The sequence below is a fragment of the Salvia hispanica genome, chromosome 2, assembly GCF_029641045.1.
Source record: "Salvia hispanica isolate PSC_SH4W2 chromosome 2, Shi_PSC_v1, whole genome shotgun sequence".
Classification (NCBI taxonomy): domain Eukaryota; kingdom Viridiplantae; phylum Streptophyta; class Magnoliopsida; order Lamiales; family Lamiaceae; genus Salvia; species Salvia hispanica.
In genome coordinates, this window is record NC_142693.1 from 63,914,966 (window position 1) to 63,930,594 (window position 15,629).

The window sequence follows — 15,629 nt, forward strand, 5'->3', positions numbered from 1 at the left end:
GCTTCCGAAAAAACAACCTTCCTCGGAGAAATCGATGATAATTGGTTCATGAAATACGACACGGACAGGGATGGCAAGATTAGCGAAAAGGAGCTTCGGGTGGCTATTGGCGAGAAAGGAGGGCGGTGGCTCTGGTTGTTTTCCCGGTGGTATGCCGCCCGCTGCATGGCAGCGGCCGACAAGAACGGCGATGGTTACATCCGTGGAGATGAGCTCAACTCCCTCATTGAATTTGCAAGAAAGCATGCAATTGGCTAACTAGCTAGGGTTTGTAGTATAGTAGTACTACTAGTTAGGGTTCATCTTATTTTATTTTCACTTTTGTATGAGAATTTGAGATGGAAATTATATTTTTATCAATATATCTCACCTTTTCACATGTTCCCCGGCCCATCGTGTTTGAATTTAATTCTTTGGTATTGTTATATAGTCATTTCATTTCTTTTAAAATTTTATTTAGTCATTTAATAAAGTTTCAAAAATAAAATCTATAGAGACATTGCGTAAGATAACATGGAAAAATAGAGAAAAGAAGAAATAAAGTCGAAAGATAATAGACTTCAGTTATTGCATCTTTCCTCTAGTGACTATGACGCTTTAAGTGGCTCAAAAATCATGTATTCGCCACTATCTATTACAGTTTATACTAGTAAATTTCTAACTACTACTAAATATATACTAAGGTGAGTTACTTTCACATGTTATTGAAGATTTGATTTGAGAATAACTACAAACATCCTCTCAAGATTTAAGAATTCTGTTTTATTGGATGGTGACTAATTTTTATCTTATACTCCCTCCGTCCCCCATTAAAAGTCACATTTTTCCATTTCGATCCGTCCCCAATTAAGTGTCACACTTCATTTTTACCATAAATGGTAGTAGGTCTCACATTCCACTAACCCACTTCACTCACATTTTATTATAAAACCAATATAAAAAAGTGGGTCCCACATTCCACTTACTTTTTCAACCAACTTTCTTTACATTTCTTAAAATTCGTGCCCGGTCAAACTGTGACTGCTAATGGAGGACGGAGGGAGTATATATTTAGAACTTTACATCATTGTACTTTGAAGGTTGTATATTTAATAATGGAAACACGTGAGACTGAATTTTCAGGAATAACATCCGAATTGATAAGATATTTTGAGGATAAGGAGAAAAACTTTATCTTTTTTACTTTTAACTATGTTGGATTGATTGAATTTTAAAAATTAATTACTATTTCAATAATGCATGCAAAAGTTAGTTAAGTTATAGTAATAATCAATTCAATCAAAACTAGGTTTGATATCTGACATGTTAAGGAGTTCTGGTATCTATAGATGTCTAGAAATTGGTACAAAATTATTCTTGAATAAATCGTTTTCAGAGTGCATCTGATTCAAAGATGGATAATTACTCTTGATCGGATAGGATTCTTCAAGGAATTACTACTTTTGTTAACATAGATATTTAGTTGTATTTAAATGCATACATATATATTTAGTGTAAATAAAATAATATTGCTTTAAGGTATATTTAATCCTACTATTAAATAATTTATCACTACTCTTCTTCAATAATTTCAGAAAAGATTAACATTTTCAAGCTAAATATCTATATTTAGAATATGCAATCATTTTCTTATTTTCAAGCTAAATATCTATATTTAGAATATGCAGTCATTTTCTTGGTCAATTAAAGATTCTACCACTTCTTCTTTGCGCTTCTACTACTCCCATAGACAAGATTTTTATGCTCATCATGTGGGATTGGATTTCAACTAAGATTATAAAGTGGTGCAAATTACTGTCATGCTTGGTGCACCACTATTTACACATCAATCTGTATTCGGCAAGGACGGATTCTTATAGTGAACTGGATATTCATCATTCTATAAAAACACATTATGATTCTGTGTACAAGCTTGTTTAATTAATTTGGTTGTGTTTAGTTAACTATTGTGTCTAAGTTGAAATAGATTAGAGGTCGAACATAAGAGAAACTGCCATAAAATAATTACGAAGTCATTAGTTTATCTTACAGCTTAATTTGACATGAAACTAAACTTTTGACAAATTAAATGAGTTATACTACTTGTTTATCTCTCTCCAACTTTTTTATAAACACTCACTCCTATATATATATATATATAGATTATGATATTCTAGAATTTTCTACTATTATTATAATATATTTATTAAGATATTTTATTATAAAAATTTAGATATTTTTGTTATAAATATCTAGATAGTTACTTTGGATTATATTAAGATGAGAACACTTCTTAAAGTGACAACGTACCGCATAACATGTTATCCAACAATATTAGAAACATATCCAGCAATATTCATTTAGCATGCGTTTACAAATTGCATGATTGTAGTAGGTGAATTGCAGTGTAGATTGTTGAGTATTGTAGTATATAGGCATAGAATGTTTCAGTTGCAGTATATATATAGACAAATAGCTTTTTTTATATCGTTATTTTTCATTATAGACAATAATGCAATACTTAGCACTCTATACTGCAATCCACGTAATACTATCATGCAATCTGTAGAAATCCATCTAAAATGCTTACTATGATATTACTGGATACGTTCCTAATATTGCTAGATAGCGTGCCACATGGCAGCACAAGATTGGTGGTACGTTATCACTCTAATTATGATGGCACCCAGGGATGGAGGCACGATGGGGCTTGGGGGGCCCTTGGACCCCTCACCCATTTGGATATTTACTATATATGGTATATGTGATTATAATTTAGAACATGAAGAACTAGCACAGATGGTATTTATAATAAAGCTTTAGAATAAAGCTCTCGTAACGTATTTATAATTTCTCAAACTTTAGGGGTTTTCTTTAATACTACTAATAATAAATAAACGTTCCTCAAATTCTAATTTATCTATGTCAAAATATTTTAAATAAATCAAGAATATATCTTTATCATGTTTTATATCTATATAAATACATTATCAATTGAAAGATAATAACTCATAATCAATTGAAAGATAATAACTCGATGAGCATAAATCTTTCTCCCACTATCTAAAATTCAAATAAAACAATAAAATCTTGATGTTTAGATATACTCTTATAAATGCGGTAAGATTTTATTCTTTATTCTTAAATAAATACGAATGTCAAAGTAGTAGGTTAAACATTTTTATTCTGATGGCTGAGTTGAATACGTACTGATTTTGATGGCTGAGTTGAAAATGGATCTAAGTGAGGAATTGAAGGGCATGATTAGGGTGATAAGATTGATTTGAAGAGTATTGATTTTAAAAGATTGATTTGAAGAGTATAGATTTACAATTGAACAAGATTAAAGAGTATAGATTTAAAAAGAATGATTTGAAGAGTATAGATTTACAATTGAACAAGATTATGAGCAAGACTTTCAAAAAGCCCGAGCTATGGGGCCTTAGTTTGTTTTTCGGTCATTAGACAACTTAAATTTCATTTTATTGAGATACTTAGTGAGTTTAATTATACCATCGATTCTTCATAAAATGTTCTTAATATTAGTATTTCAACTAAAATGAGGGACTTTCAGTTATTGTATTCCAATTTTTGTGTTTTAAAAGTAAATTTTTTTTAGTAATTTTTAGCTACGCTTGACTACTATTGTAGTTGGTTAAGATATATATACTTATCTCTCCTTAAATTTTTTACTAACACAACTATATATAGAATATATGGATATTCTAGAATTCTCTACTATCATTATCCATTTTAAAGATATTATTAGATATATAAATTATATGGACATTCTAGAATTTTCTACTATTATTATCCATTTTCAAGATATTATTATGTAGAGGAATGCTATGCTACAACCTTACGTGGGCTCCTTATGTGAGCACCATTCTTATTTGAGACACTTTTAGCGTAGTTCATTTCAATTTATCTATTTAGTTTGATTCTAATACATTAAAAAATGTTATTGGAATTTTTAAATTCACAAAATTCATAAAAATCAAAGCTCGATTCGCCCGTTTCTCTATAATTTCAAATAAATGAATAAAATAATAAATCAAGATTTGATTTTTATGAATTTTGTGAAATTAAAAAGTGCAATAACATTTTTTAATGTATTAGAATCAAACTAAATAAATAAATCGAAACGAACAATGCTAAACGTGTGTCAAACGGGAGTGATGCTCACATAAGGAGGCCATATAAGATATGTAGCATATCATTATCTTATTATATAAGTGCTATCCATTTTCAACCATTTCTTACTTTATTCCCTCTCTCTTATTTATTCTCTCTTTCTTACTTTATTCTCTCTATCTTTCTTACTTTTTCCTCTATCATACTTTATTCTCTCCACTTAACTTAATATATATCATTTTTTTAATTCCCGTGTCCAAAAGAAATATATATTTATTCTAATATTTTTTTTATCAACACTTTTTAATATTTATTAAAATTATTGTCATAATAAAATGAGACTCCTAATAGCGTATAGAGTGAGTATTATATACAATATGACTTGGGCCTATGTTAGCAAATTGCTCTTTGTCTGGTACATGGGCCCGGAAAATACCCGTTCTTTTTTGCAATTTTATTTTGTTGCTTTTCTTTCTTATTTTTCTTACTTTCTATGCTTACCCAAATATTCAATTTTTACTTGACTATCTTCTTTGTATTCGTATATGCGTATTTTATTTATAAGGAACAATAAATTTTATTCTTTTGCATAAAAACTTTTATTTACATGAATCCAGCTTTCTCCATTTCATTGCAATTGACTGACATTCTTTTGTTTTATTATCCATTACAAGTGATGAAATATCCTTTTTAGCAAAAACATATTAATAACACATTTACATCTCCCACTTCTTTCTCTCATTTCTTACTATTTAAATTATTCTCTTTCCTACTTTATTCACTTATCTCATTTAGCAATTTTTAAATTCTCTTACCTAAAATATTCCAACAATTTTATTGGGACGGATGAGATGACTTTTGTACATTCAAACAATCTTTCATTGATTAAAACACTTTCTATTTATTACTATCAAAACAATCGTTTTTATTTGTAAAATATAAAAACTTTTATTTAAAAGAAGAATAGTTTCATTTTTAATATAAAAAGTATTGCTAATATAACAACCTTAATTTTAAAGAAAAATAAAATAATGCGCAATGTGTGTCGCTATTTACATCAAACCAACTATATATATGTTCTTAAATGGAATTTCTCTTAAAATAAAGAATATGAAATTAAATGGCTGGATAACAAAAATTAACTTTATAGCAATAATGACATGTTATAGAGAAACTGAGAGCAATATCCGGCCGTGTGTATAATATGGAAGAGCATAAAGAATTAAATTAATAAATAAAATACAATTTTAATTTAATTTACTAAAATTTAACGAATTTTCAAAAAAGTATATTTGTGTTGTAATTTCTTGGTATTAATTTAGAAACAAACATTACCGAAAATAGAGAAATGAACAAGCTTTAGATACGGAACGTGTTTATAATTTTTCAAACTTTAGGGGTTTTCTTTTTAACAACTAATAAGAACAAGATTTAGAATTAAAGCTCTATTACAATTTCTCAAACTTTAGGGGTTTTCTTTAATACTACAATCTATAATAAATACAATTAACGGTACTCAAATTCTTATTTATCTTTAATATGTCAAAATATTTAAATAAAAAATGAATATATCTTTAACATTTTTTTATTATGTGTATATAATAAATTTAATAAAAGAATACATCACTGATCACTCGTCGATAGGTACAAATCTTTTTCCACTCAAAATCTATCTAATATTCAAATAAAACAATAAAAACCTGATATTAATAAAATTTTATTCTTCCATCTTAAAATAAATACCGATGTCAGGTTAAAATATTGTTGATTCTGATGTCTGAGTTGAATACGTATTGATTTTGGTGCTTGAGTGTTGAAGATGGATCGAAGTGAGGAATTGAAGGGCGTGGTTAAGAAAATTGATTTAAAGAGTATAGATTTACAATTGAGCAAGGTTATGGGCAAGACCTTCAAAAAGCCCGAGGCATGGGAGATCGATCCGAATGCGTTAGAAATTCGACAAGTTATAGCTCAAGGAATCTACCGAGGCACTTATATGGGACAAGATGTTGATGGTACTTTCTTCTATCTCAATATTGTTGGGTTTATATATATATGCCATATTTGCTCAATTTGTTATCTGAATATTGATCTTATTTAGCTTTTAAATATCAATAGTAGTTGTTGTGGCTTAGTTTTCATTTACCGGAAATTGCAAATAAAAATCATGAAATTTGGTAAAATTTTGCTTAATCCCATATGTATGCTTAGTAGTAAGAAAAGTATGTATGATTTAGGGGAAATTGTGTAAGATTTCGGCTACAAGATGTTTAATACACTTAGTCATTCATATTAAAGTTTTAAACATGTATGCCTTGTGTTAATAAATTTAGAAACGTAGCATGCCGAGATTTTTCGATATAATTGACAATTTTTAAAACTTGGAATTTGACCTAACTTCATGTTTTTTTTCCTGCAATTTGCCCTATTTAGTCGCCTCTCGTCATAATATTTGCTTCTTTAATAGTTCATGTAGTGGATGATACGAGTTTTAACGAAAATTGTAAATAAGTAGATGAACAAGGGTAATAAATCGTGCGAAAGTTTAGCTACTTAATTTGGTGAAAAACATGACTATTTTTTTCTTGATAGAAAGGGTTTGTTATTATAGAAAAACATGAGTATTTTATATGCAGTTAAGTTGTTGGATTTGCAAGATGGCACAAGGTCAGCGGCTGAGATTATAGCCCTATTCAAACAGGAGGTTTCTCTTTGGCACAGGCTCAGCCATCCCAACATCTCCTATGTAATTATGATTTGTTTTAAATATCCATCCTTTTCCACTCTTTTGTTTCATTTATTATAACAAGTAATTCTTGCTATAGTGTATTGGCGCGTCAATAGGTGCTTCGCAGTTAAAATTTCCGGCCTCCTCCGAGAGTCGTACGAGCTGCTTTGTTGTAACACAACATATCTCCGGAGGCACGTTGAAGAACCACTTATTCAATAATCGAACAAAGAAGCTTCCCTTCAAAGCCGTGATCCAGTTTGCTTTGGACCTCGCAAAGGGGTAAATCTTTCACTAGCATATATACTTAATACTTAGTCCATTAAATATCTCAGTTCACTATTACTATTTTTGGTAAATCACCATATTTGTTGTATTTTTTAAGATTCAATGTTTTACCTGTATATGATGTGTCTAATTTTTACTATATTTGGTAAATCACCATATTTGTTGTACTTTTTAAGATTCAATGTTTGACCTGTATATGATGTGTGTAATTAGTCTGGTAGGCTGTCTTATTTCACTTTTACTGTTTTTGATGAATAGACCATATTTATTGTAATTTTGTGATTTGATGTTTTACCTTTTTACGAAGTGTCTTGGTCTCATAGGCTATGCTATATTCACGCGCAAAAGATCGTACACCGTGATATCAAAGCAGAAAACATGGTTATAGGTCCCAAGGGTAGACTGCAAATCACTGGTTTTGGAGTGGCTCGCGTTGAGGCTAAAAATCCAAGTGAGATGACCGGTACAACCGGAACCCTCGGCTACATGGCCCCTGAGGTACATCTCTAACAAACCATGTATCGAAATCAATATTGTACAAGTAACATATTAATCGTCCGCTTAGGTACTCGACGGGAAGCCTTACAATCACAAATGCGATGTATACAGCTTCGGAATATGCTTATGGGAAATGTATTGCTGCGATGTGCCTTACCCCGATCGGGATCTTAACTTGGCTGGGATTTTAACCGCGGTTGTTAAACGGGTAAATTTAATTTTTAGCTTGTTTGATGCTACTTTGATTGTATATCTAATATAATGTGACATTTACGTAGAATCTACGACCGGAGATTCCTCGTTGTTGCCCTAGCTCTTTTGCAAGCATTATGAAACGATGCTGGGATGCTAACCCGAATAAACGGCCGGAGATGGAAGAGGTTGTGAAGCTGCTCGAGTCAATCGACACGTCTAAAGGAGGCGGCATGATACCGGAAAACCACTCACCCGGCTGTTTATGCTTTGCTCGAGCTCGGGGGCCTTAGTTGTTTTTAAGTCATTAGACAACTCAAGGTTCCATTTTATTGAGTTAATTTGTTCTATATACTTTTATTCATGTGCAACTCTATGATTTACTTTTGAATATTTGAATTTTGTAATTCACTTTTTAGTTTAAGCTTTGGATTCGTATTTGCTTAATAATTGTTTTAGTTTAATATTTTGTTTAAGCTTTGATTAGGGATTGTATTTTATATTATTTTATTTGAAATATTTTGGGTTATATATGCTTTGGCCTTCATAAAAGGAGGGCGATCTTATGTGTTAGATTGGAATTTTAGATGGATTATTTTACGTGTTTAGCGTATTTTAGTGTCAATAGTCTTACGTATTAAGTTTGTTTTTTATCGTCCACGATAAATGGTCTCTTTTTTTTTATATTTTGGCATGTCCACATATATTAGTTTCTTTCCATTATCGATAATATGATCCACCATTTTTTTTCTTCACACTTTCTTTTTCTCTTTCATTTATTCACCTCATATTCCAACCATTTTTTCCTTTCTATCCTATTTTATTAATTTCATATAAAAATATACTAATAAAACTAAGCTATTTAGTAGGGCATGCAATCTTGTTTTCACTAAAAACCTTATCCATAACTGTTCAAGCAGACATGATTGCAATTTGTGGGACGGAGTTCGGTCCGCGACTCTAGGAGGTTTTCACTGCAATTTGATATCGACTCGAAGGTTAAATGGAAGGGTCAGTTAGTACGGAGGAGGTTTCGATTCATTAACATGGCTGCTGTTCGGTTTCCTAAGCCCGTGGTGAAGATGAGCTTAGGGTATCAGTTTCCAAGAAGGATTAGGTTAAAGCATTGTCTCGGCCTATTTCTTTTTGTTTACACATATATGATCAATAATGGTTCCTTATCCATCTATTCTTATAATGACTCGAATCTTTGAAGAAACATCTTACTAACTGAGTTGTAACTCATCATTTGTCAAATTACTTTCCCTTCTATCTGATCATATTCCTCAGGTATCTCACTTTTGATTTGGTCTAAAACCGGGAAATTGCTAAATGATCAATGTAATTTGGTCCAATTAGTTTGCATTCCCTTGAATTTTTCATCTCTTAGTTTTTAAAAATTTTCTTCTTTGCATATATATAGCAACTAATTAATTATATTATGAATTTTATTAAAATAAAGAAAATTATATAATTAAAAAAATTATATTGGGATCGGAGTATATGACTTACTTTATTATTTAAAAAATAATGATGATAACTTCTACTCATATTATAGATTTAAAATGATGCATCATATAAAGTAATGCAAATCAAACCAAATCATTTCCTTGAATAATAAAATTAAACTTTACTTTCCGTATAAGCAATCAAATGATATGTACACCTTTTTGGGATGAAATATATATCCCAAATCTTTGATCCCATCACTTATTGAATTCATAATTTCCTACTTCGTTAGATTAGCCATTTAATATATGCAATGAGCACGAAACCTAAAGAATTATATTCATATATATCAATGTAGATTATAATAATCTATGGATTAATTCATTCCACAAGATACGGAAAAAATATCTTTCAAATATATTCTCCTTTTACTATAGAGATGTTAATTATTATCATTATCTTTTATGGTGTAACATATTCTCCATTTACTATATAGAGATGTAGATTATGATATTTGTTTCTTTTATAGGTGCAATAATTAAACCGGCCTCCACTAGTAACTCAAATATTCTTTTCTTGACTCCTTTAATCGATTCTTATTCAACTATTTGATGTTTCACAAACACGCTTCTTATATATATAAATGAGACCATCTCTATAATATACAATTCATGCAACACTCACAAACAAAACACACACACATACTGAAAAAAATGGCATTAATTAGGTATCCTAATAGGGTCGTCAATTGCCATGGTAAACTAGAATTAACCATGGAAGAGTTCAAGAAATGGTTGAAGAAGTTCGACGAAGACGGGGATGGCCGGATAAGCGCGGAGGAGCTCCGGGAGGCAATCCACACCACGGGCGGGTGGTTCTGCAAGTGGAAGGCTAAGCGAGTTCTCAAGGCGGTCGACACGAATTCCGATGGATTCATAGACGAAAGCGAGATGCCTAAGCTCGTATTGTTTGCTCAAAAACAATTCGGGCTGAGGGTTGTTGGTTTCTAGAGTTTTCAACATGGTGTAGAGTTGTAGCCAAGTGTAAGTAAGTACCTGTGAATTAATAATTAGGGACTATATAAATATATAATGGTGTGAGATATTTAGTAGGTGCAAATTTTCTATAGACGTAACTTATTGTCAAAATCACAAAATCGACTGCAAATTAAGTAGTTATCCGACCTATTTATATGGGATCCCAAAATACGAACAACTGGAAAGGAAAATATATAAAAGTACATTATATAAATTAAGATGAAATCAAATTTTTTATTGATTTACGTACGTGTTGTGTGTATTTAAATGGGTCAAGTAATAATAACCAAACATATAAATTTCCACCACATTAATCAATAAAAACAATATAGTAGTAATATTTTGAAATTAATATAGCCAATCACCCACAATTACACCAAATTAAATTGAGATTAAAAATGATATAAAGTTAAAGTTTGTTTTTACAATGATTGAAGTGATCTTCCATGTTCCAAAGTAAGATTTATGTAATAATTCGATCTAAAGTGTAGATTTTAGTACTTTGCCGTCAAGATATATTTCATTTATAAATACTTATAAAGTGATACAAGCATATCGCATCCAATTTGAAAATTCTTGGTCTTCCTCAATATATTCGATTTCGATCTCATCCTCTTCCTTTTCAACTTGGTATATATTTAGGTATGATTCTTCAACATATAGTGTATCTTTTAAGCCTCTATCGTAGGATAAAAATACTCCCTCCATTCCCAATTAAGAGTTACACTTTGACCGGCACGAGTTTGAAGAAATGTAAAGAAAAGTTGGTTAAAAAAGTTAGTGGAGTGTGAGACCCATTTATTTATATTGGTTTTATAATAAAATGTGAGTGAATTGAGTTAGTGGAATGTGAGATCTACTTACGATTTATGGTAAAAATGAAGTGTGACTCTTAACTGGGGACAGACCGAAATGGAAAAGTGTGACTGTTAATCGGGGATGGAGGGAGTATTGGAAAATTTCAAAAGTTCGTGTGAAACTCTATAAAATCTCAAAACAAATTCAAGGGAAAAGCAAAAATCGTGAAAGTTTGTGTATTTACTTACATGCACATTATCTGACGAGCATATAAGTTCCATTTAGGAGAAGAATGAATTTCGAAGGAAAGATTAAAATTCATGTATTTAGATTAAAAAAGAAAAGTTAAAAAAATAGAAAATGCTTAAATTAATGTATTAATCCTATGTAATGAAACGGGCACTAATCTTGACAATATCTTTATCCGTGAAACAATTTGTTCCTTTCATGTAGTAGTAAAAAATATTATCTCCGCAGCCGGCTTAAATTAGTTTTCTATTAACATTGCACTGTCGACTTTAATACCCCCCCTCTCCCGCTCATTCTTCTTCTTCCTCCCCAAGAATCCTAATTCTTTTTCTCCATCTCTGCAACAACTAAACACCTTCGAACATGGGTCGTTCGTCGTGTAGCCGGAACGTCGTCTCCGTCGACCGCGACCGCGTCCGTGACTTCGGAGACTTCCGATTTAGCTACCCTTTCTGCTATTGTAAGAAGATGGCAGTGCTCCGTATTGTCATCGGACAAGGCAAACCGTCGAGGGGAAAGCTTTACTTCACATGTGAGCAATGGCGGATCCAGAAATCAAAAATCGTGGGGTCGAACCGATCAAGATTATAAATATAATATTTTAATAAATATCTCTAAACAAAAATATGTAAAAATATAAATACCACAATCTTATGCTATGCGAGATAGTTGGCTTCTTCGAGTATCCATTTTCTGAAAACGACTCAAAATCCTTTCATTGGGAATAGTTGCAAACACCTCCTTCTCGCTATATACCGTCAAACTGTCGTTCAACCAGTCATCTCCCATCCTATTTCTCAGCTCTGACTTCACGTATTTCATTGCAGAAAACACTCTTTCAACGGATGCTGTAGCTACTGGTAAAAGTAAGACCAATTTTATCAATCGATAAACCAATTGAAAAATCTTATCTTTCATCGTTTCAACCATCTTCTTTGAAAGAGTTCCCAAATCTTCAACATCTGAAAAATGTGCATCTCTTCTTACATCACTCACGAAACTTTGAAGCTGTTTAGTTAACAAGTTAAGCTCCATGGATGAAAAGTCTTCCGGATAAAGGGTGGCAAGATGAACAAGTTTATCGACATTGAAATTGGAGAAATGATTTCTTGGATCAAGACATGCCATACACTCGAGTAAGTCTGTGCTGGACTCAGAAAAACGATTCCTCATTTCTTGACTAATTAAGTCAACAACCTGATTGTGAAAAGAAATTATGTTAGGAGTTAATATCAAAGTTTAAATAAATAAGAATATTAGTTATCAAAAATACCTGATAAAAAATTTCAACACGATAATAATGATAGTTTGTAATACTTTGTCCATCATTCTTCATACGAATTCGTCTTGGAACAGTTTGATCCATGTTAGGAACATCAATTTCATTTGCCCGGCAAAATGCTTCCACTTCTTGCAAGAAATCATCCCATCCAGATTCTCGAAATGCTTGCAAGTCCTCTTTCACAGTCACTATCAAATTTATTGCATTCAAAATATGTTGATCTCTGTATTGCAGCGCACAAGATAGTGGATCAATCATACCCAACAAATGTTTCATCAACATCATGAGAAACACAAAATCAAAGCTTTCCATCTTTTGAAGTAACCCTTTAGATTTGCCACTTGTTTCTTGATCAACCCCATCTTCGAATACGGTTTCAAGTACTGTGACTATCGAGGGCCACATCGATGCAAGACGAGTTAAAGTAAGATAATGAGATCCCCATCGAGTGTCACCCGGTCTATGCAAAGAAGTTTCTTGATTTAGACCTTTACCTGAAGTGATTTTCCCGTTCTCAATCCTTTCAACCATTCTTTCATATTCGACTTGTCGAAGTTTATCTGCCCTTTTACAAGAAGATCCACATATTGTAACAATCGGGCTAAGATATCCGAAAAAATCAGAAACATGTCGATTTGCCTTACATACCGCCACACATACCAATTGAAGCTGATGGGCAAAACAATGGACATACCATGCCGATGGATTTTCTCTTAAAATAAGTGTTTTAAGTCCGTTAAATTCACCCCTCATATTTGAAGCCCCATCATATCCCTGACCTCTCAATCTTGACAAAGATAATTCGATCTTAGAAAATACAAAATCAATTGCCATTTTCAAGCATCTTGATGAAGTCTCTTTAACATGAACTATGGCTAAAAATCTTTCTATTATCTCTCCATTTTTGTTCACATATCTAATAACAATAGCCATTTGCTCCTTCACCGAGCAATCTCGAGACTCATCAACCATTATGGAAAATAATCATCACCAAGTTCCTTCATTATTTCAAGTGTAGTTTCAACTGCACACGCATTAACCATTTCTTTTTGAACTGATGGAGCAATCATTTGATTATTTCCGGGAGCATTCTTCAAAACAACTTGACCAACTTCATCATTCCTTAAACTATACCAATATAATAATTCCAGAAAGTTGCCCCTATTTGAAGAAGTTGGTGTCTCATCATGTCCTCTAAAAGCCAAACCTTGATTCAAAAGGAATCGAATAACATCAAGAGTTGCAGTCAAACGAATCCTATATTCCTTCTCCTGTTTTGAACCAACTCTACTAACGATATAAGGCACACTCTGCTTTTGATTTACAAAATTTTCATATTCAATTCTAGCTTTGTGGTGTGCACTACCCGTTGATCCAACATGAGCTCTAAATCTTTCATTAGCCTTCTTCCAATTAGAGAAACCACCACTAACAAATGCTTCATCTCCCGGTGCTAAATAACCACGCTTGAAAAGAAAACACCAAAAACAATACGCAGCATCTGTTGTCGTACTATATTCAAGCCAAATATAATCTTTATACCAAACATCCCTAAAACCTCTCTTATCTTTCCCATATGTTTTTTTCGGAAAGCCGTGGCCTTTTGGTTGGCAAGGACCTTTGGCAACATATTCTCTACGAATTCGATCACGAATATTCACATCAAAACTATCTATAGGGTCTCGTAATCCGGGGTCGGCTTTGATTTTCTCTTTATCAATTTCAATCTCGTCCGGATTATTTTCAACTACCACATGATTATCCAATTGTTGTGGTTCTTGCTCAACATTAGCACTTGAAGAACCGATAGAAACTCGAGGTCTTTTCTTCAGAAATTTATCCATTAACCTAAACAAAATGTAACACAAATTTAAAATTTATATTTAATCAATTATTATATACTATGCAACTTTCTAATCGAATCTCGGACAAAGTAAACAAAATCAATGAATAATTATTGATCAATTTTATAGCACTGTAACGTTAATTGTAAAAACAGAACGAAAAACAAATAATAGTACCCTAAAATTGAATGATAATTTTAAATACCTCAATAATTGTACCAATTGTTAAGAAATTCCTTCAAAATTCTCTTCGCAGCACAAGCCTAAAGTCTCTCTTCTATATAAATTTTGCGCAGAGAATGAAAAATTATTCTTTTCTCTGTTATAAAATTCGCTCGTCTGTACCGAAAATTAGCAAACCTTTTGCATTCTCTATATTTAAATAGATTTATTGCCTTATTCAAATTTGGAAATTGGGTTTATTTAATTAGAGTATTTATTATACTAAGTCCAGCCCATTTGTAAAGCCCAATTACTAAAAGAGTGGAAATTTGGAACAGCGTCTTCTTCTCGACAGGCGGCGGCGACTGGTTTGCTGCTGGGGCAGAACTTCGCGCGGCGTGGGGTCGGAGGCTGGGGAAGGGTATTATCCGGCTGTTCTCTGGGAACAGCGGTGGGGTCGGCCGACCCCCCCGACCCCACCTAGATCCGCCGATGCATGTGAGACGAAGGAATGCGGTTTCTTCAAGTGGTGTGAGCCGAATTGTGATGTCGAAATTACGAGCCAAATCGGGCCTCTTATTTGTCATCCTCGGTCGGTGGTGCCGATTTTGAGGAGCTGGGTTTGAATTTGACCGTAATTACAAAAAAAATCCAGAAGTTAATCAATGTTTTGAGCTTTGTTGTTCTTTGTTTTGTTGTTGTTGCAACACTTATGTGTATATTCAAGTAATTTGATGTAGTATTTGTGAATCCTTTTTGAATGTTGAAGTAGAATTGAATTTGTTGTTGTGTTGCTCGTATTTGAATTCTGCAGTGATATTCAAAATCGCCAGAAAGCCCTAATCGGAGAATCGTAAAGTATAAGTCAAAGTAGTCATTCCTATAAATTTTTTACTTCCATTTGGTCCTGAACATTTAAGCACACCAAAGCCTCTATGTGATTGTTTCTTCGTCGACTATGTCAATAAATCGACATCAAATTGAACCAA

General features: G+C 32.2%; 3 protein-coding genes across 3 annotated transcripts; 1 reads left to right on the top strand and 2 right to left on the bottom strand.

Annotated features, from left to right (window-relative positions):
* Positions 1–5,932: 5,932 nt before the first annotated feature.
* On the top strand, positions 5,933–8,234 carry LOC125202564 (serine/threonine-protein kinase 52-like). The gene is made up of 6 exons (XM_048100985.2): positions 5,933–6,128; positions 6,750–6,859; positions 6,939–7,123; positions 7,453–7,627; positions 7,695–7,835; positions 7,906–8,234. Exons 1-6 carry the CDS (start codon positions 5,933–5,935, stop codon positions 8,110–8,112), a joined length of 1,014 nt encoding a protein of 337 aa, XP_047956942.2. The 3' UTR covers positions 8,113–8,234.
* Positions 8,235–8,884: 650 nt separating this feature from the next.
* LOC148932915 (uncharacterized) lies at positions 8,885–14,352 on the bottom strand. Its single transcript, XM_089065282.1, has 3 exons — positions 12,626–14,352; positions 12,008–12,549; positions 8,885–8,924 (listed from the first exon to the last, which is right to left on the bottom strand). The coding sequence occupies exons 1-3, from the start codon at positions 13,604–13,606 to the stop codon at positions 8,885–8,887; spliced, it is 1,563 nt and encodes a 520-aa protein (XP_088921408.1). The 5' UTR covers positions 13,607–14,352.
* LOC125200212 (uncharacterized) lies at positions 13,606–14,478 on the bottom strand. The gene has a single exon (XM_089065283.1). It carries the CDS (start codon positions 14,476–14,478, stop codon positions 13,606–13,608), a length of 873 nt encoding a protein of 290 aa, XP_088921409.1.
* Between the last annotated feature and the right edge of the window lie 1,151 nt (positions 14,479–15,629).

Coding starts and splice junctions, on each gene's coding strand:
- LOC125202564 (XM_048100985.2), top strand. CDS start 5,933: ATGGATCGAAGTGAGGAATTGAAGGGCGTGGTTAAGAAAATTGATTTA. Junction 7,124..7,452: donor GCTTTGGACCTCGCAAAGGG/GTAAATCTTTCA, acceptor TTGGTCTCATAG/GCTATGCTATATTCACGCGC. Junction 7,836..7,905: donor TAACCGCGGTTGTTAAACGG/GTAAATTTAATT, acceptor ACATTTACGTAG/AATCTACGACCGGAGATTCC.
- LOC148932915 (XM_089065282.1), bottom strand. CDS start 13,606: ATGGTTGATGAGTCTCGAGATTGCTCGGTGAAGGAGCAAATGGCTATT. Junction 12,550..12,625: donor GTGTTGAAATTTTTTATCAG/GTATTTTTGATA, acceptor TTTCACAATCAG/GTTGTTGACTTAATTAGTCA. Junction 8,925..12,007: donor AGCCAACTATCTCGCATAGC/ATAAGATTGTGG, acceptor CTAATCCTTCTT/GGAAACTGATACCCTAAGCT.
- LOC125200212 (XM_089065283.1), bottom strand. CDS start 14,478: ATGGATAAATTTCTGAAGAAAAGACCTCGAGTTTCTATCGGTTCTTCA.